This window comes from Carcharodon carcharias, chromosome 21 (genome assembly GCF_017639515.1).
Source record: "Carcharodon carcharias isolate sCarCar2 chromosome 21, sCarCar2.pri, whole genome shotgun sequence".
NCBI lineage: Eukaryota > Metazoa > Chordata > Chondrichthyes > Lamniformes > Lamnidae > Carcharodon > Carcharodon carcharias.
Genome location: NC_054487.1, coordinates 26,029,192 through 26,050,738, shown reverse-complemented (window position 1 = coordinate 26,050,738; position 21,547 = coordinate 26,029,192). Strand labels below are relative to the sequence as shown.

The following is a 21,547-nucleotide window of genomic DNA, read 5'->3' as shown; positions in this document are numbered from 1 at the left end:
TCCTCTCTCTCTTGTTCACCTTTCCTGCACCTTGGACAAACGACACCCAAACTCAATCATAGCCTACTATAGAAGATCGCTCCTGAAAGAGGGCTGGGGGTAGCGACTGCTGTCTCCAAAGTGCAGGGAGAAGTCTAACTCGCCTGGAACACACCCGTTAATATATAGTTAGATTTCTAAAGGCATGTTTTTCTTGCTTATTACTAATAAGATTGCAACCATGAGTGTAATACTGATGGGCTGGGTTTTAATAAGTTTTTATGACACGCTAATGAATGCAAAAGAATTTCTCAACTATTAGCCTTGGGAAGGCCAACCCGCCTAAGACGTTCTTTTATCTCAATACCAAAAGTTCAACCCGCCATCGGGAATCTGAATTTTGGCCTCCCATGCAATTAAGTTTCCTGTCCCACCTTTCTCCCTGCTCCAAGTGGGCCTGGAAAACGCCGCCTTGTGTGTGAGACAAAGATGAATATGAGTGAGGACAGTCACTATCACCTGGTGCTTTGATGATGATACATTTGAGTTTTGCATTTTAATGTGGCTTATTCACATTGAAAGGGTCAGTAACTACACTTATCAGCAGCATTACTGGGAACAAAAAATCATCAAAGCTATTTCAAGAGTAACAGATTGTAAAGTTCAGCATTTTTTTCCATTGGATTCAATATAAAAATGATAAAACATTTCCCAGTGATCTGGGTGTAATGAGAAAATAAAATTAATTTTAAAGAAGTGTAATTTTATTTTAGTAATGAAATAACCAGAAACCAAGAACTTGCAACAAACCAGCAAAATGGGGCTGGATATATGGCTGTGCAGTGGCCCCATCCATGCTATGGTACAACTGCAGAAACATTTAGGCACACAAAAGACCACAGCAGAAGATTATAGGTGCAAATTGTACCACCATATAGTTTCCCAATCCTGAGCGCGTTCTGCCCGCACAGCCAATGCAGCAGACCGCAAAATCCGTCTGAGAAACCTAAAACCACCAGGCACCTTTGTGCTGGTGTTTTTTCTCAAGATAAGTACCAATGTAATCTGTCTCAAGGTTTCTCTGATTTGTTCCAGTACTGCTAAAGAGGTTGAACAGATAGTGAAAGAACATGGGGTGGTTCCTGCAACAGTTGGCGTTGTGAAAGGTAAGATTCATGTAGGATTGTCAAACAACGACCTGCAGTACCTGGCAGAAACCAAGAAAGTGCTCAAGGCATCGCGAAGGGATCTACCCTACATCCTCAGCAAGGTAAGAACTCAAGAAGTTTAATACATTCTGCGTATAGTGTTGTACATATTAAATGGAGATGTTAGGAGAATGTTTGCACACCATGAAGTCATTCAAGCTTAGAATGCATTATCACAGGTGGCCTTTGAAGCAGAGTCAGTTTCAACTATTTCATTTTATTACCCACAATCTATCCTCATACACCTCCTTTGCCCTCTTATTTTGTTTTTCAGTTCTCTCTGTACTTTTTGTATTCAGCTTATTTCTCTACTTAATTATGAACCAGACTTTTATCATAAGCCTCCTTTGCTTCATTTTAATCTCTTTAATTACCCATGGAGCTCTAGCTGTAGATGTCTTTCCTTTCCCCTCTTGGGAATGTGCTTATTCTGTGCACAAACTAGCTCCTCTTTGAAGGCTTCTCACTGTTCACTTATGGTTTTATTTGCCAATCTTTGATTCCCATCCAGCAGGGCCAATCCCTTTTAAAATGTGTTTTTTCAAATTTGGTTCCCCTTGTTCTTTTCCATAACTACTCTTACAGATGAGGTTGGGAGGAGGGGAACGGCTGTTTCAGATACGACCGACTGGGGAGTTAAATTAAAATGTAGGTACTTACCTAAAAACTCCACTCCTATAGGCACAGGCAGCACACAACTCCAAAGTCCAAGCAGAAGATACAGCGCACCTGACCACCAACACAGCACACCCAACTCTCCAATTTCAGATCCAGTCACGAGGAGCCAGACAAAGTGCATTCTACTGGGCCAATGATTGCTGTTGTCAGAACAACAGCAATCATTGGCCAAGAAGCCTGTCAATCAGGATGATCTGCATACCTGATTGGCTTGTTTGGATGTTGACCATCCTGAATAACAGGCTACTCAGCAACTGAGAGCTTGGGCCCCCATCATTTGATGGGCACCAAACCGACAGCTATCGTTTTTCTGTAATTTTGGTGCACAAACAGTTCTGCTTCCACCATTATGGGATTTCTCCTGCAAACCCCTCGAAACATTTTGGGTTCGTGAACCACAGTTTGGAAACCACTGCTCTAGACTATTCCCAAACAACCCTGCCCAGCCTCCCACATTTTACCCTCAATAAATTTGAAGTCATCCACAATTCTGCTATCCTTCTCCTTATTCACACCAAGTCCTGTTCACCTATTACCCCTGTGCTCACTGACCTACGCTGGTTCCTGATGAAGCAATGGCTTGTTTTTAAAATTTTCATCCTTGTTTTCAAATGCCTCCATGGTTTTGCTGGTCCATATCTCTGTAATATTCCCCAGCCCCACAAGGCCAGGCTCATCTAATTCTGGCCTCTTGAGCATCCTCCATTTTAATCACTCCACCATTGGTGCCTGTTCCTTTAGCTGATTAGCCCCTAAGCTCTGGAATTTCTTCCCTAAATCTCTCTTGACTCTCTACCTCCCATTCTTCCTTTAAGGTGCTGCTTAAAATCTATCTCTTTGATGAAGTTTTTGGTCATCTTCCCTAATATTGCTATATGTGGCTCAGTGTCTAACATTTTTTGTAAAGCACTTTGGGATGTTTTATTCCATGAAAGGTACTATTCAAATATGAGTAGTTGTTGAAACATACTGATTAAGAAAGTTTTCTTGTACGTATTTCAGGAATTTTTCCTCCATTGCCCTTTACAATGTAACTCAGTCTGTATTAGGATATTTGAAATCTCCCATTAATTATTAAAGTTTTTGCATCTTTATTCAGTTTTCCAGAACAATTGTTCCTCTAGCTCTCCTCCCTCGCACCCCCGGCTCCCCCTCTCCCCTACCATTTGGTGGCCTATTGTATACACCAAGCAGCACAACAACTCCTCTAATTTTTCCTGAATTCTAACCAAACCAATTCTTCCTTTGAAAGCTCAAGCACATTTTGTGTTATACTCCAGAAAACTAGGTGCTGAAGGATGAAACCAGGGCTATTCCTTACACACTTTTCAAAACATTTATTTACAGAGACATACTTTACAAACATGTGCTCCCTCACCACACTGTTAGTTTGTTCCTTTTTATAGGGACACAAGTGAATCCCCAGTTGATGCCCATCACCCGCACACAATTAATGTACAATTAACAGATGCTCTTCTCTCCTTAAATTAAAATTAGAGTTAATAGTGCAATCAAAATTTCAAAACAAATTAAATCAGAAACCACCATATTCTGTATGAAGCATTACATTGCAAAATGCACCTCCTCTAGGACGCCTAACAATTTCATACATGCATTTCTTTTTATAAGACAATCTTGACAATTGATGACTTGCATCCACCATTTAATTTACTTTCTCTCTAGCATTTGCTTCAAACCAGCAAGGTCAATCCATAATCTCTTCTCACTCTCACTTTTTGTAGAATGTGTATTATTCCACAATGGATGATTATCTACATAACATCTAATACCTTCAGTAAAGCCCTTTGTGCAGAAGATATTTGACAAACACAACCCCATATCTATTACCCCCATATAAGCCAGTGTTTTAACAGCCAGAGTAGTTTTAACAACCCTTTATGTTTCCTTAGCTTCCAAGCTAAAGGACAACATTTCCCATTCTCACCCATGAGAAATAATATGAAAGCAGCTGCATTAGAATACCTGTCAGGAAGATTAACATGTGAAGTGTCATAAATGTCTAGTTTCTGTTCTTTGGGCTACCTTAAGTATGCACTTATCCAAATTAAATTTTTTTTAATGTTTTATTTGCCCTTAAAAGTACACCCTCAGTGTACACCCTCACCTTACAGTGTTTCATTTTAGTACTTAACTCCATCCCTGAGTGCACAACTACTTCAACTAACCAATCAAACATTGCAATTGATCTCTCTCTTCTTCAGATATAACATTGCTTTTCCAAGATGACCGAGTATGATTAACCAGGATGGGAATAACACTTTCTAAATAGGATTGTTGATTTGAGGTTATTCCAGACCTACTTTGCTAATAGCTAAACTAATATATTTAAAAGCCCCACAAACTTGACTCCCAATTTTAAATTCTACGTTAATCTTATTAACACCCTTCTCCACTTGCATAGTGACACACCATAAGGAATCACCAACCTGCATCATGAAGATGCTTGAGCGTTTTCTTACATGATACCAATAAAACATTGCGCTTAGTTGAACACAGACTATTTTCAGCAAAACACCTCACTGCAATGGAGGTCAATCATCTCAGTTCCAGGATATCACTACAGGCGTTCCTCGCGGTAATGTCCTAGGCACAACCATCTTTAGCTGCTTCATCAATTACCTTCCTTTCACCACAAAGTCAGAAGTGGGGATGTTCCTGATGACTGCACAATATTCAGCACCATTTGCGACTCCTCAGATCTGAAACACCTCACTTCTCTGCATTGAACTTCATCTGCCACTTGTCTGCCCAATCCACCAACATGTCTATGTCCTTTTGAAGAGCAAAATAATCCCCATCACAGTTGACAATATTTCCAATCTTTGTACCATCTGCAAATTTTGAAATCATGCCCTACACAACACAGTCTTGGTCATTAATATATATCAGGAAGAGCAAGGGTCCCAGCACTGACTCCTGGGGAACTCTACTACAAACTTTGTGGGTTCTGTTCATGAAAAGATAGCGACATATCTTTCTAAACCACATTTGAACATTCACTTGCTCTTTTGCTTATGAACTTGTTTCAAGTTGTCTAAACTCTAGACCAACTATTGCCCATTTACCAATATGAAATTGTCCTACATTTTGCAACCAGTCTACTGGCTAGAGCTCCCCTCAGTTCCTGGTAGAACATTTCTGCTGATCAACTTAAATTGCTTTGATTTACATTTTTATCCTCCAGTCTTACTGTCACTGATTGATTAAAAGACTCAACCCTGGAACATTCTGAAGACTTGTTTTTTTTTTTGTCAGGCAGTTGTGCCTGAGTCCAAATGGAAAAACTGCTTATATTTTGTGAAGCTAATTGGAACTGAGTGGACCTTCTGAATTTTCTGCTTTAATGTGGCACTGGGATCTAAAATCTCAATAACAATGATACAGTTTTTAATAAGCTGATAAAAGATAATATTCAGCATATCCTGCTAATAACTGACTTACGTTCTGCTTTTGTTTCAGATGTGAGTATAGGATTAACTTAAGTGCAAATTCCAGAATATTTTTCTTAGTGATGCCAGACTTGCAGCTTTGTTACAATTAGATGTCTTGTATTTTATTTTGTGTGCTTTGAAAAATTTAACCAAGTGTCATTGAGCCACAGTACTGTTGATTTTGATTGTTTTGTATCAGGGCTTATCTGGTGGTACCACAGTTTCAGCTACCATGATGATAGCACACAAAGTTGGCATTCCATTGCTTGTAACTGGTGGGATCGGAGGAGTGCATCGTGATGGACAAAACAGTAAGAGATTTGTAAGATCTGCTTCAAATATTAAAGAGTCAAACTTGGGCATAATCTTGGATGCATCATAAAGCAAATTTAGTTAGTTAGTAATACAGCCTCACAGAATCTAGCCTTTAGTTAAATGAGTAGAAGAATTAGACCTCACCTATTACAGTGCGGATACATTGACTCCAGGAGAGGGCTTTATAGTGCACATACACTCAGTCCAAGGGAGTGCATTACAGTATGGATACACACAATCTGGGAGAGGATGTTATAGTTCGGACACACTGCCTCAGAGAGAACATAACACTGCAAATACATTCATTCCAGGAGAGAGTGTTACATTCACTTCATTCAATCCGAGACCTTCCTCCAACCTGAAAAACAACCGTTTATCACTACTCTCTTTTTCTGTCCCTCGGCCAATTTCTTAGCCAATTGCCTACTTTCCCTTTTATTCCATGAGCTAGCATTTTGCTCACTAACCTGTGGTGTGGCACTGCTTTTTGAACATCCATATACACCACATCAACAGCGGTACCCTGATCAACCTTCTCTGTTATCTCCTCAAGAAACTCCAGCAAGTTAATTAAATATGACTTTCCCTTTATGAATCCATGCTGGCTTTCCTTAATTATCATGCACTTGTCTAGGTGATTATTGTTCTTGTCCAGAACTATAGTTTCCAGAAATTTCCTTACCACTGAAGTCAAACTGACTGGCCTGTAGTTGCCGGCTTTACCCTTTTGAACAAGGGTGTAACATTTGCAATTCTCTAGTCCTCTGGCACCACTCCTATGTCTAAGGAAGACTGGAAGATGTGCCTCTGCAATTTCCACTCTCACTTTGCCTCAATTCACTTGGATGCATCTCAACCAGTCCTGGTACCTTATCTATTTTAAGTAAAGATAGCCTTTCTAACACCTCCTCCTTCTTAATTGTAATCCTGCATTTATTTTTCCTACCTTTCCCCTTCAACAGAATATACCTTGATATTGCTTGCAATACCTTTTCTTTGAAGGTGGCCCATTGATCAGCCACCATCTTTTCTGCCAACATTTGATTCAAACTCACTTGACACAGATGCATTCTCATCCTATGGAAGTTGGCTTTCCCCCAATTAATTATCCCTGTTCTGGATTGTTTCTTGTCCTTTTCCATGGCCAACATAAACTTTATGATACAGTGGGTCACTGTCCTCTAAATGCTCTCCCAATGATATTTGATCCACTTGTGCTAACTCATTCCTCAGAACCAGGTCCAGCAGTGCCTTCCCTCTCATTGGACCAGAAACATACTGCTGCAGAAAATTGCCTTGAACACATTCCAGGAGCTCAAGTCTCTCTTGTCCCTTTGCACTATTCCTATCCCAGTCTATATTTGGATAATTGAAGTCCCCCATTATGATTACTCTATATTTCTGGCACCTCTCTGTAATTTCTTTGCAAATTTGTTTCTCTACATCCCTTCCACTGGTTGATGGTCTGTATACTACACCAATCAATGTTATTGCACCTTTTTCATCCCTTATCTCTAGCCAGAGCGATTCCATCCTTGACCCCTCTGGAACATCCTCTCTCTCCAGTACTGTAATGCCAACTTTAATCAATATTGCCACTCCCACTCCTTTTCTTCCTTCCCTGTCTTTCCTAAACACCTTGTCCCCAGAAATATTTGACATTCAATCCCGCCCTTCTTTGAGCCCAGTCTCTGTAACAGCAATAATACTATAATTCTATTTGTCAACCTGTGCCTGAAGTTCACTCATCTTATTAACCACACTCCGTGTATTCACGTACATGCACATTAAACCTGATTTAGGTTTCTTTTTTTACTTTCCCCCTTATTCTGACCCCATCTAATGACTTACGATTGCCTACTCTAGTTCTAGCAAACTCTACAAGTATTCTATTAACATTGATACTGCTCTCTGATATATCCCCCTTATCAATTAATACTTCTCTACTTCCCAGTACCAGTTTCTCTCCTCTCCACTCTGAATTTCCCCTTGGGTTCCCATTCCCCTGCCCATCTAGTTTAAACCCTCCCCGACAGCACTCGTAAACCTTCCCGCAAGGACATTAACCCCAGTCCTGTTAAGGTGTAACCTGACCTCCTTGTACAGGTCCCAATGCCTCAGAAATCTAAAGGTTTCCCTTCTACTCCATTTCTCCAGCTATGCGTTGAACTGCTCAATCTTCCTATTCCTATGCTCACTAGCATGTGGCACTGGGGGTAATCTTGAGATTACTGCTCTTGAGATCCTGCTTTTTAATTCCCTTCCTAACTCCCTAAAATCTGCTTTCAAGACCTCCTCCCTTTTCTTACCTATGTCATTGGTCCCAATGTGGGCTACGATCTCTGGCTGTACACCCTCCCCCAAAAGAATGTTCTGCAGCTGCTCTATGACATTCTTGACCCTGGCACCAGGGAGGCAACAAACCATCCTGGAGTCACATCTACGGCCACAAAAACACCTGTCTGCTCCTCTAACTTTGGAATCTCTACCACTATAGCACTCTTGCTCTTCCCCTCCTGCGCAGCTGAGCCACCCATGGTGCCATGAACTTGGCTCTTGCTGCAGCCCTCTGAGGAACCAGCTCGTTCACCAGTATCCAGATCGGAAAATAGAGAGTGAGATAACCTCAGGGAATTCCTGCCCTACCTGCCTGTTTCTCTTAGATACTCTGGCAGTTACCCATTCCCTCTCTGCCTGTGTTCTTGTTAGCTGTGGTGTGACCACCTCTCTAAAAACGCTAGCCACTTAAACCTCAGCCTTGCGAATGCACCACAATGACTCCAGCCACCACATGAGCTCCGCAACTCAGAGCTCAAGTATCTGCAGTTGGTGACACTTACTGCAGTTGGAGTCATTGAGGCCATTTTGTGCCTGCACAGTTTCCTACATCTGGCAGAATGCACATTCTATATGGCCGAGCTGCACTGCCATACCTTAAACTTTATATAAAGTGTTCACTACAGAATGGTATAATATAATATAATAACTCACCTGTCACTCACCAATCGCCGCCTCTGTGCGGAATTCAGAAAGGCCTACACTTACCAACCAATAAACTTACGGGACTCCTGTGATGTGACTTTTAAATTTAATCTGTAAACTCCCAGCTCTTTCTCTTTCTTTCTCTCCGAAGTCCTGCTGTTTTATGGGCTTCCCCTGTAGCAAAGTAACAGCCAGCTACTGGAGGCTGAGGGAAAGGATAGGTTGAAAATGAAAGGTTCACCCCCTTCCCTCTTCACCTAACTCCCTCACTCACCAAACTCCAACTTAAGCACTTTCTAATGCACACAAAGCAGCACTTCAATGCAGACCGGAGGTACACTCACTGTAGGAAAGCATTACAGTATAGATACACTAGAACGAAAGGAAGATATAGGTATATGGAAATGGGTTTGGGATATGGGATTATGACCACTGCTCATGTAGGTAATAGGCACCAAGATGAACTTACTGAGCTGAATGTTTGTTCTGTAGTAGTTGATAATTTTGTGTAATGATTGTGATATAGAATTGAGCTGAAAAACTCTGGGGAATATACTACCAATTGACCATTTGAGATATTACAGCCTTCTAGAAATGTTATGTGAACAGCTGAAATACAAGTTTAAAAATCTGCATAATTTTGCCATCACTTTGGGACCATCAGTACATAATTAAGCAGACAATGTATGTTACATCTACTTTATATTAAAATGTCTTATTAGGAATTGTACCATGGAATATTCCACAAGACTGTTGGACTGGTGTCGGAGTAACTCCTCTGAGCCTAACAAATGATGCCGTTATTTTACTTTTCCAGCATTGGATATAAGCACAGATCTGACTGAGCTGGGACGCAATCCTGTCACTGTGATTTCAGCTGGAGTCAAATCCATCCTGGATATTGGACGAACACTGGAATACTTGGTATAATGGCTCATGGGTTGTCATTTATAAACGTTATATAAAGTGTTCACTACAGAGTGGTATAATATAATATAATAACTCACCTGTCACTCACTAATTGCCACCTCTGTGTGGAGTTCAGAAAGGCCTACGCTTACCAACCAATAAACTTACAGGACTCCTGTGATTTGACTTTTAAATTTAATCTGTAAACTCCCAGCTCTTTCTCTTTCTCTCCGAAGTCCTGCTGCTTTATGGGCTTCCCCTGTAACAAAGTAACAGCCAGCTACTGGAGGCTGAGGGAAAGGATAGGTTGAAAATGAAAGGATCACTCCCTTCCCTCTTTACCTAACTCCCTCACTCACCAAACTCCAACTTAAGCACTTTCTATTGCACACAAAGCAGCAAAATTTATAAAGTATTCCATCATAGCTGACTTTGAATTCAGTCTAGTCTGGTAGATGAACCTCTTTTCCATTCTTTATAAAGTAAGTTTGAATCAATCTCGTAATAGTTCGAAGTGTATGTCTACAGTGGAAATTGCAGGCAATTTAACAAAATTAATAATCAGAGAGGCCGCTGTTGGAAATTAAATGCTATACCGGTGCAGTATATGGGTTATCCCTGCTGTGTCACTGATAGTAAGGTCTCTGACTCCCACTCATACAAGTTCCTTTTTACCATCCGGACAGACAGCAAGTGGCAGCTTGGTTCTCATTTACCCCTCTTGCACTCCTCAGACTTTTTACTCCCTCTCTCGTACCCTTGATTGCTCTTTCCTGCTTTTCTTTATCCTTCTCATTTTTCCCTCTTTTCTGTGCTACCTTGTACCAGTACAAGAACAACATTGGAAGGTGTCTGTCCTCTCATTGAAATGGATCTATGAATGATGCAAGGTGAAAATAAAGATTCAACAAGATTCTGTTATTTTGGATAATCTTCTCAATTACCACTCTGCTTTGGTTGCTTTAGGAGACCCTTGGGGTATGTGTGGCGACATTTGGAAAATCACGTGACTTCCCAGCATTTTTTATTCCAAAAAGTGGTTTTCAATCCCCTTACAATGTCACTGATGAAGAGGAAGCAGCCCAACTTATTGGTAGGTTCTGATTGCTCGATTTTCCCTGGATTACAGTACCATATATGGTAATTTGTTCACGATAACCTACACCACATTCACTGATTCAGAGCTCTATGTAGAAGGGATCAAGAAATTGCCATGTTGTAGCTCTGATTACAGCTGTTCCAATTTGTTGATTTGGATCACAGTTGATTAACCTCACCAGTAAGTGCAAAGCTTTGTGTCACAATGAACTATATGAATTGGGAAAATCACCCCCCCCCCACCCCGCCAACTACTTTCTGTTGAGTTAACTCTCTGAAGCAGCTATAAGGGCATTACAGTTGGATTAGGGAAAGAAGATAAAGCCAGGGACTCCACTCCTGATCTGTGCAGATAGTTTCTTGCCATGGTGGAATAGCCTGTCAACATTTAGTCTGAAAAGTTCATGCATTAAAAAATGGTCACTTTGGGGAGGTAGCAGAAGACTGTAAACTTGAGCTAATGCTTTCAGGAGAGGAGAGGGAAGGCAAAATCCTTCCTTTAGCATCTTTATTGATGTCGGTGCAATTACCAAAAGAACATTTATTGTTTCATGTTTGCTCCCGCTCTCCTGCATCGATGGAGAAATATCTAATTTCAGTATAGGTTGTCTTGAGAAATCAGTGTAAAAACATTGGAAATGGTTCAGTGATAAGCAGGATGGATATCATCTCAACTCCATTTCAGATAGAGCAAGGTATGAGTAAATAACCAGCTGTGCATAGGTTGGGGAGTGACCATACCACAGACTATTTGGTTTGAACTGTACTTGAATTTGTTGAAATCCATGTAAATTTGACTTGTCCATTGCTGCTTTAAGATGACAAGTTTTTGTGGTATATAGCAATTATATCGAATCTGCATTTAAATAAGAACATTGAAAGGAAAACAATCTCCCAAAAGCTGCCAGTATTGCAAATAAATGCAATAATTTTGATCTGAATTCAGTGTTCAAATGGCCAATTTATGTATATCAGGGATGTTATTGCATTTTCAGAGCCAGTCATAGCTTTCCAACTATAGCTTAATGCAGGACTGACAGCTATAACCAACTACAAGTGACTGGACAATAAAGTGAAAATATTTGTTGTTTAATGTTAATAGCCAATGCCCATAAATTTGGCCAGGACAGCAGTGTGCTGATAGCTGTCCCTATTCCAGAGGAGCAGGCAGCATCAAGCCTGATTATTGATGATGCGATCCAGCAAGCCTTGGAAGAAGCAAGGTAAGAATACAAGAACAAAACCTCGGTAACTAATTAGTGAACAATGATATTTTGGGGGTGAATTTCCAAGGGATTTCTCCCACTTGTCTGCAAAAGAACCACTATGGAAACCCCTGAAAACTGGTGTAAGCAGTGTTTAATCTGTTTATCGTTTATACAGCTTTTCAGCTAAGGTTACGGCAGACAATCAGGAAATTCATCCCCTAAGCCTAATCTTTATGCACTTTGTCTAGTTGGGTCGGTGATAATCAACAAGCCAAGTGCAGATATGTTTGGGTGCCAGCCTCGCAGGGAGTCATGATTTAACCTCTGTCTGGGAGTTAGTGGTTCGTTTGCTTGAGTTATGAGGCTGCCTGATCTTAGCAAAAGTTATGTTGAATTCCTCCATCTCTTAGCGTCTTCTCTCATGAGAAATAAAATGAATAGTACAAGTTGTATATCCAGCCTTGTGTTCCAAGGTGGAAACCTTCCAGTCACTAAATTTGTATAAATAGTTCATAGGTTAGAACACAAACTGATCCTGCTGGAAACATTCAGCAGGTCAGATAACGTCCAAACTACACCCATCTATTGGAGACTCCTCTTGGAGACTGCTTTCCTCATCGATTTTGTCTCATTACTTTAAACACAGATATCATTTGCAACAATTGCAGAAAGAGCTCTTGTTACATAATCCAACATGAGTGCTCAGCCAAATCACAGAACATAATTCCATGCAACTATATGATTCTTTATTATTGATTTCACGATTTATAGTAAGAGCTTAGGTACCAAAATTCACAATTCCAGCCTGACCACAGCAAACATTGGTTTACTCAAAACACTTATACCGATTCAACCTTTGATCTCTACATTCCATGCATATACTAGCACTAAACTGAAATATATTAAAAGACAGACAATGTAGACTTCAGATAACATGAAGCCAAGAAGATGCATGTATGTTCATCTGAGTTTCTCCAATAATTCTGTTACCATGGTTATACATTCCACTTATGCTATTCAATCACATTATTACCATAAACAGTGACCAAATCAACATGTCCCAGACCCTTCGGACATAGATGAATGGCCTTCCTTCAACCAGACCTACTTAACAAAGCAGCTCTGTTAGCAGAATTGAAAGGTGTTTTATCTCATTGTGTGCTGATCACAAACAATGAGGTACATGGACAATGTGAATTCACAGCCCCTAGAGCCAGAAATCTGGCTCTCAAAACCTGGGTATTTGAGTGTTACATTTGTTCATATCACTTATTCATTGGCTTGTTCTGTATGAATTTTGTCAGTTTGCAGGTTTAGAAAAGGCTGTTTTTTCTCACTAGAAGGATGATACTTCAATCAGAACAGCAATGTCTGTTAGTCTCAGCAACTTGAGAAATATATTAATTTAAGGGAGCATGAAATTAAACTTTTAATTTTGCCCCTGAGGCTCCCTGGGCCTATCTGTTGTACCCATGAAAACAAAGAGTTTGGATTTGTGATCTAGAGGGGAGACTGATCATGACTTTTCTTGTTTCTCCTCCACCAGGGATAAAGGTATCCTGGGCAAAGATGTTACTCCCTTTGTTCTGAACAGAATTTATGAGCTCACCAAAGGAATTTCACTGACTACCAGTATCCTTCATATTTTGAACCATTTTCATGCCTGTAGCATGTCTTTAACTTCATATGGGCAAGAACATGAGCACAGAAGAACAAGGTAGCCCCAGGTGTACAAATTGAAGATTTTGCAAGGTTAAGTGCAACCCTAGAGTTTTATGGTCATCCCTGTCAAGACAGTCACCTAGGAGGAACTCAGGAGGTGTCAGACACCCACATTGATCAAAGTACAAGTGAATTTGGAATAGTTCTTATGGATGTGAAGTGAAAGGATGAATCCTCCCCCGCTGGTACTGCCATATTAGAAGCATTTTTAGCCTCAGCGGTTGCAGTAGAAGTATGGGGTTGACTTATCGGAAGCTAACTTTAAAGGTAGATAGTCATCTTCGCAGTTACTGAATAACTAAACATGAAGCCTGATCTGGTACCTCAACGTATTATGCTGGATGAGGCAGGGTTTTGGGTTTGGAGGGAGAAACGATACAGAGACTGTGGGCTTATATGGCTGAGTCAGACTGTTCATTTCTTTTGTCAATAACTTCAAAAGTGTTAATTTATGGCCCTTAGTGTTTAAACTATTCACATAAGTGATTGATTTACCTGGATTAACTGTGTCAATCCCTTTCAGTATTGCAAGCTTCAATTACATCACCTCAAAGGTAAATCCTATGTCTTTTCTTGGTGATTAAATTACTGATATCCAGAATTAGGTTTGCAAGTAAATAAATCCCTCTCATGTCACTTAATTTAGAGTTTGATTTCATCAATGTTATCCTGTAACGAGCAGTCTTTCATTATAGATTGGTTCTAAAACCAGGTCCCATTGATGAAAGGAGAGTGTGCCTATCTACTGCACCTTCTGCATCTTCCTAGATTCCCACTAACATTGGAATATACACATGGAATAAGAGTAGACAATGAAATGGTACAGAGAAACTTTACAGTGCACATCCTGAGATCTCTGAAGGTAGCAGGATGGATAGATAACGTAGTTACATAGCCATACCGGAAACTTTACTGGTCAAGGTAAAGGATATAAGAACAAGGAGGGTATGCTAGAACTGTATAAAACACTAGTTAGGTCACAGCTGGAATACTGCATTTGCCTCTGGTCACTGCATTACAGGAAGGATGTGAGTGCACCAGAGAGTGTATAGAGGAGATTACAAGGATGTTACCAGAGCTGGAATATTTTAGCTATGAAGGAAGATTGGATAGGTTCGGGCTGTTTTCTTTGGAACCGAGGAGGCTGAGGGGACATTTAATTGAAGTATATAAAATTAGTAAGGGCCTAGATAAAGTGGTTAGAAACGAGCATTTTTCATTAGTAGAGAGATCAATAATCAGGGTGCATAGATTTAAACTAATTGGTAGAAGGATTAGGGAGAATTGAGGAGTAATCTCTTTTAAGGGGTGATGAGGGCCTGGAGCTCACTGTCTAAAAAGGTGGTAGAGGCAGAAATCTTCATCGCATTTAAAGTAACTATTAGATATGCACTTGAAGTGCCGTAACCTACAGGGTTACACACCTAGAGCTGGAGTTTAGACTGGATCGCTCTTTTGCCAGGCACACACACAATAGACCAAACAGTCCACATCTGTGCCATAAATACTCGATGTTTCTAATAAGCTATTCAGTGAGAATACAAGTTCAAATAGAGGATTGTTTGTCCTTCACAGATTGGTGGCTTTGTGAAAATGCGGGCTTCCCACAAAAGCAGTTTGTGTTGTGTTGATTAGATCAATATAAATTAATGAGCTTCTGTGACCTCTCTTGTAATCTTCATCCCCGTTCATAAGAACATAAGAAATAGGAGCAGGAGTAGGCCATTCAGCCCCTCAGGCCTGCCCCACCATTCAATAAGATCATGGCTAATCTGATAAACAAATACTTTATAGAAAGACTGGTTTCTGCATCGGTTGAGCCTCCAGTGGAAGGTAGATGGTCAGAGCTCTAAGTGTGGGTTATGAGATTGAATCAGTATTGTGAAGTTTTATTTGATTATGGAGCGAGGGGAGAAATTTCACAAACTGTGCTTGGTGCTTCTCATTGATTTCCTCACCTCCAGGCGGACATTGACTTGGGTCGTGTCATGATAAAACATTGAAGGGATTAAGTTTGACGAGCCATACTTCTAATAAATTACTAGACAAATAACAGCACTTGATTCACTTTTAATCCTTAACTCTGAAAAAGACATCGCTCTCATCAAGAACAATGCAAAAGTAGGCAGCCGCATAGCCTGTGCGCTCACCAGGCAGAGTTACCGTAAGTTCAGCACCCTGTCACAACCACCAAGGGCAAAGCATGGTGCTCTTGCACAGCCAGTAAGTTACAGTCATACTGTGTCATTTTCTCCTAAATCTGCTTGTGTAAAACTACAGCAAACATAATTTTGCCAAAACCACCGTGTCACTAGCTTAAAGCAAATTTATTTTAACATCCATTAAAATTGTTTGCAGTTATCCTATCCCATGTGTGATGGAGAAATCCAGTTTGTAACATTGAGTCGGCCTCCTTCCAAAATGAAAGGGAAGACATTGTGCCTTCTTCCTGTGTTGTATTCTGGAACAAATGGTGCTTTGTGCCTACTTGTTCTTTGCAAGTATGCTTTAAATCAAAAGCTTTGGTTTCATTTAATCAATCAGCAGTTCAAAGATTGTCCTGCAGAGCTCAAGACAGAAATTGGCATCAGTTATGTCATGCTATGTGGAACATTCTGCCAGAGAAGGCACTTCCAAGGTGAATAGATTATAACCTCAGTTTCTCCAACAACATTGATGCAAATATTTTGAAAGAATCCTGTTGTATGACTTTAATTCATAGGAGACAAGCATGATGCCTTCAAATGTTCTCCAATTATAACTTTATTGAGGTTACTCACACATCATGACTGGGTGATGCATTCAAGCCCTGATGTCCTGTGTGAGGAGTTGTGGTGTTCAGCTCATTCCTGATCTCCTGATATTGCTATATGGAATAGTCCATGAACCCATTCACAGGGAGGGAGGTAGAAATTAGAGAAAAAAGATCCTATTCATATACTCAGAGCCTAAAGCGTAAACACTACTTATTACTACCATTTGTAACTTCAGGACCTACCTTTTCTGTTGGTTAAGGTAGAGGCTTAGGACCAGACATGTCCCAGCCCTCTCAAGTGTGGATCATGCAAGGACCCTGAAGGAAATCTGACCCTTGTATATATCCCCAATATACCAAGTGGTAAAACCCCAAGATAATAAATCATCTATAGTAAAAGTGTTATTCACTGGTAAATCAGATAATTATTAAAGTCTCTCAGCAGACCCAATTATACTCAAAACTGTGAAATTAGACACTCTTTTTGGAAGAGCACAGAAAAAACTCAACGTCCATAATGGTGGAATGATAATAGACTCAGAGTACATGCAAAGCAGCTGAGAAAGGATAGGTAGTATGACTTTGTAACTGACAGTTGTAGAAGGAACACATTTAGGAGCTTATTCAAGGCACTAAATCTTGGATTCAAAAGACCAGTTAAATGCTCTAACTTGCAGCATTTGAAGTCCTGAAATACACTATGGTCTGCTAACACATTTCTATTTCTCATTTAGCCTCTCATGCAACACAGACCCACTCTCATTAATTAAGTAAGCACTTGTGTTGGAAAGGGGGTTGGATATTTTTGCTGTTTTTGCAGAGGAAGTAAAAAAAAAAATCCCTAAAATGTTGAGTTTCTCAGATGGTTAATTCTGCTGATACGATGCTATTCACCGTCACTGCTACAATCAATTTAATGTTAGTTAAAATGTCAAAAACAATGCAAGAGAAAATGTAACTCTTTTTAAACTGATACCTGACAGCAATTATACTTAACCAAGTCATTTGTTCATGAGTGTGTTAATCCATAATCCTGACTGCCTATTCCTGTTTTTTCTGCGTCCACAGGTAGTGATTGGTGGCTGCAATGTTGATTTCATTGCAAAGGCAAAACAAGGCAATTTGGTGGTATGTGAGAACAGCAATATACATGACATTGAACAAACTACAACTGATATCCTCTGCTCCTGTTTCTGACAGTATCTTTTGAATCCAGTGATCCTGTCTGAAGTTCAACTTTTTAAACCCTGTTACCAATGATGCTTTTTTTTTAACTGATCATTTCCCCTCTTCCCTCAGTGTGTGTATCATGTTTGCCTAAGATCGACATGAAACCTAACTGCTCCCAAGGGCAAATTCCCCTATTCCTTTCTTAACTCCAGAGAAATGCCTGCATCCTGCTCAGCAACTTCCCATGATGGGACACGCAAATTGTTAATTCAATGTGTGGTAAATTGCCGCATGCCACAGTCAATGGGCCATTGCAATAGCAAAAGGCCCATTAATGGACCCTCACCCTCTACATATTTTATATTCAGTTTCACCAGTCATTAAGAACTCGAAATTCTAAGTGCTTTGTCACCAAATTAATATAAAGTCTTAACCTAGAATAGTGGAATCGCCCTAAATCTACGATAATACTTTATTTCTCAGCATCAAATGAAAATGTTTAAACATTTAGGCCTGAAATTTTGTGAAGGTTAGAGAGGGTATACAGCAGAGCCAAAATGGTGCCAGAGACCTGATTCCGGGAGTCCCGCCCCCAAACCCAGCACCCGCCATTTCCACTGGGGGAGGGAGGAGGGGGACGTGGAGGCTGGCTGTAGTTGTACATCTGTGATTCACAGAGGCAGCTGCACAGATTAAAGTGCAGCTGACTTCAAAAAGATCCAATTTTCACTAGTGGAATGTCCAAAACGCAAGTGGGATCGGCACTTTTCAGAGGAAGGTCTGAAGCTGCCAGAGTTACTTGGAGAGTAGACACCCTTTTAGAGAGGTAGGGTAGCCTTTGGGGAGGTAAGGTGCTCTTTGCAATTGTTTAAAGTAGACATAAATGTGCGTAAAAAGTGAATAAATTCATTGGGACTGTCAAGCTCATTGAACTGTCAAGGGAACTGTCAAGCTGTCATGGCATTTAAATCTCCTGGTATTTCATTTTATTTTAAAAGCAGTCTGCAATTTTTTTTAAAAGTGTACGCTTTTTCAGTCTGTCTGTTGACTACGGCTGAGGGTAATCATTAGAAGATTTGTGCTGCATAACTGCTTTCATAACCTGTCATTATCACAGTGGGGTGCCTAAGAGTTAACAGTTCGATTGACAGCTCAAGGTGGTTATAAAGTCTTCAATGTGGACCTATGACTACAAAAGGAATTAAGCACTTGAAGTAATGTAAATGTAATGAATGGGTATTTATGAATGAGAGACTTCTTTTAAATAGTGAAGTCAACAATATACACTTAGAACTTTATTTCATCTCAAATTGGGTCCTGAGATCTGACCAGTTTGGATACTGGGTGAGTTGACATGGAGGTTGCAAGGGAACAGGGTTGGGCATGGGTTGGCACCAAGTTGGCATGGGGCAGTGAACGGCTTTGGGGCTGGATAGAGGGGCATTGATTGACATGGAAGGTATGAGGGGTCATGGGATGTGGGCATAGAGGCAAAGGTTGGCATGCAGGGTATGAGAGGTCTTGGGGTGGGTAGAGGGGCATTGCTTGGCATAGGGACTGAGTGTGGAGGTGAGGTAGGGTGAGGGCTAAAGGGCTATTTTTTTGGGTTTTTTTTAACAGCTGCAAAGTGCTGGAGCACAGAGGCAAGTGTTTCACACAGCCCGGCTCCACACCTGGAAGCCCCTGTGGGTCCCTCCAAGCTCTTTCTGACCCCACTCCTGTTAACATCTGCCCCCAACCTCCACAATCTCCCCAGGATGAAATCTGACTGTGTGGGGCACTTTCTCCCGCGTCGGAGCCAGGAATTTTCAGTCTTTAGAATTTTATGTGATTAAAACCTTGGTTAGCTGCACCTAATTTTAATGTTTTTAAAGAGAAATGCAAAGATATCTGTGCTTCCCAGCTCCAGCCCACTTCCGTGGAGTGATCAAGGCTCAAACAATTGGACTGCTTTGTATGTGTAATCAATGTCATAGAAACAAATTAACAGCAGGAGAGAGATTCAGGGGATATATTGATCTTGTGCAAAGCACTGATTTACCCTCATCTGGAATACAATGTTAGATGAAATTAAGACCATTTAGAAATTAATGGATTAATCAAAGACTTGATTATGGACTGACGTTGTTAAATACATGGCTTGTTTGACAAATGTAATTATTTGTGAAAAAGTGAATAATTGGATATACAATAGAAATTCAGTCAACGTAGTAGATTTGGATTTTCAGGATGTGTTAATTAAGGTGTCCCATAAGAGACTTGTCAGGTATATGGTAGAAGAGGAAATGTAGCACCATGGCTTGGAAGTTGGTTAAAGGGCAAGAAACAAATAAGTGTTGGAAAAGGAGAAGAGTCCCTGCTCGGACTACTTTTATTCTCAGTATATTTGGATTTAGGCATCAGGAATTCTTAAATTTACTGATGAGACTTGGAAAATGGTGGAGAGGGTAGACAGGTAGCAGATAGGAACAAGAGTAGGTATTTCAGCCCCTCAAGTCTGTTCCATCATTCAGAGAGATCATGGCTGTTGTATGACCCAACTCCATCATAGGGTGGATAGAGATGGAGGAACTGGGAGAGTGGAATAGAGATGTATCTCCATCACATCTATTCGGATGATTTAACCTTCTACACTAGTGCTTCTTTGCCAGTTTGCTTTTTTCTCTCTCATTTTTCTCTTATATTCTTGACTTTGCCTTTGGATGGCAGCTGTTCAGGATCCTGCCATTCACACCTCCACTAGACATATCTTTTGTTTCTTTACTTGTTCCATTAGTCCTTGTAACATGAAACCTTTTGTCATTTAATCTCTCCTGCCCTCCACACTATCACAGACATTCCCTTTTTTTCTTCTTCCCCAACTTTCACTCAATCAAATCCTATTACATTTCTATCTCTCTCCAGTTCTAAAGAAAGGTCTCAGATCTGAAGCGTTAAATCTATTTCTCTATTCACAGATGCTGAGTAGTTCCAGCATTTCCTGTTTTTATTCTTGGTTTGTGTGATCTCTCCTTGTAATTCAACCTTTGGTATCGTTCTGATAAATCTGTGTGGCACTTCCTCCAGTGCCAATATATCCTTCCTAAGGTGTGGTGCCCAGATGCAATTTAGTATGGGTTAATGTGAGGTAATATGTTTTCCAAATAGAAACAGGAATGGGAGTATGCTGTCAATGGACTCACAATGAAATATTTGGATAAATAGAGGCCTATGAATTTAAATAGATAATTCTCTCAAAACATAAATGTAGGTAATTAAGCTCATAAAAAGGGCCAAAGGAGTTTTGGTTTTTACCAATTACAGTATTTAACAGACAGGAGAGGTGTTTAATTTCAACAGCCCTGACTTATCCTCTCACCACCTGTCCAAAAACAGAAAGGTGTTTTGATTTAGATTTCCCATTTCATATGTGTTGGTGTATTTCCCAAACCTCTCAGTTTTAGTGTAATCCAATTTCTATTAATAACTCCACAGCAAACTCGAGATAGGATAAACTTAGAGGGTTAGTTTATTCGTGCACACTCACACGAGAGGAGAGTCACAACATAGCCTCCTTTTCACTCATACAATAAATGAAGGCAGATAGAGAAAGAAAGATTTACAGGGTAAAGACCACAGGATAAAGAATTATTGTTTCACTTTAGTCCAGAGTCTAGACTCACAGAAGTTTGCACGCAGAAAACTGATGCTGGATAATTCACTTTTCCAATAGAGGTGACTTCCACAGTGCAATAGGGACATACAGATGAATTAGTCTCTTAGCCAATGGTATAGAAGTTCCAAAGTCCCAGTAGAAACAGTGTAGATGCAGGTATTTTCTGAGCTGCTGCTGGCTGGATGGAAAATGGCAGACTGTCCTTTGCAACTCCACAAGGAAATATTACAGGTTCCTCCAGCTATGGAGGGGTCATATCACATGATTCCCACCTCTCCACTTTGGCTTTGATAAAAGGTACATATTCCTTTGTCTGGGTTCCTGAAATGGTTAATGTACTAACCATTAAGAATTTGAAAGGAAAGTTGCAGACTGCTAGTCTCAGTTGACTAGGCCTGACATAAGAAATGTAGATG

General features: G+C 40.3%; 1 protein-coding gene across 2 annotated transcripts in view; it reads left to right on the top strand.

Moving 5' to 3' along the window:
* Positions 1–21,547, top strand: part of zgc:136858 (uncharacterized protein LOC678543 homolog) — a 101,145-nt gene that overhangs the window by 20,835 nt on the left and 58,763 nt on the right. For both annotated transcript variants that reach the window (XR_005946485.1, XM_041216219.1), the window contains exons 4-11: positions 1,075–1,249; positions 5,517–5,628; positions 9,432–9,538; positions 10,490–10,616; positions 11,724–11,844; positions 13,376–13,461; positions 15,644–15,774; positions 17,375–17,434. Coding sequence is in view for 1 of the 2 variants with exons in the window: in XM_041216219.1 (XP_041072153.1) it covers positions 1,075–1,249; positions 5,517–5,628; positions 9,432–9,538; positions 10,490–10,616; positions 11,724–11,844; positions 13,376–13,461; positions 15,644–15,774; positions 17,375–17,434 (919 nt within the window). In the remaining variant the exon portion in view is untranslated. The remainder of the gene's footprint in view (positions 1–1,074; positions 1,250–5,516; positions 5,629–9,431; positions 9,539–10,489; positions 10,617–11,723; positions 11,845–13,375; positions 13,462–15,643; positions 15,775–17,374; positions 17,435–21,547) is intronic.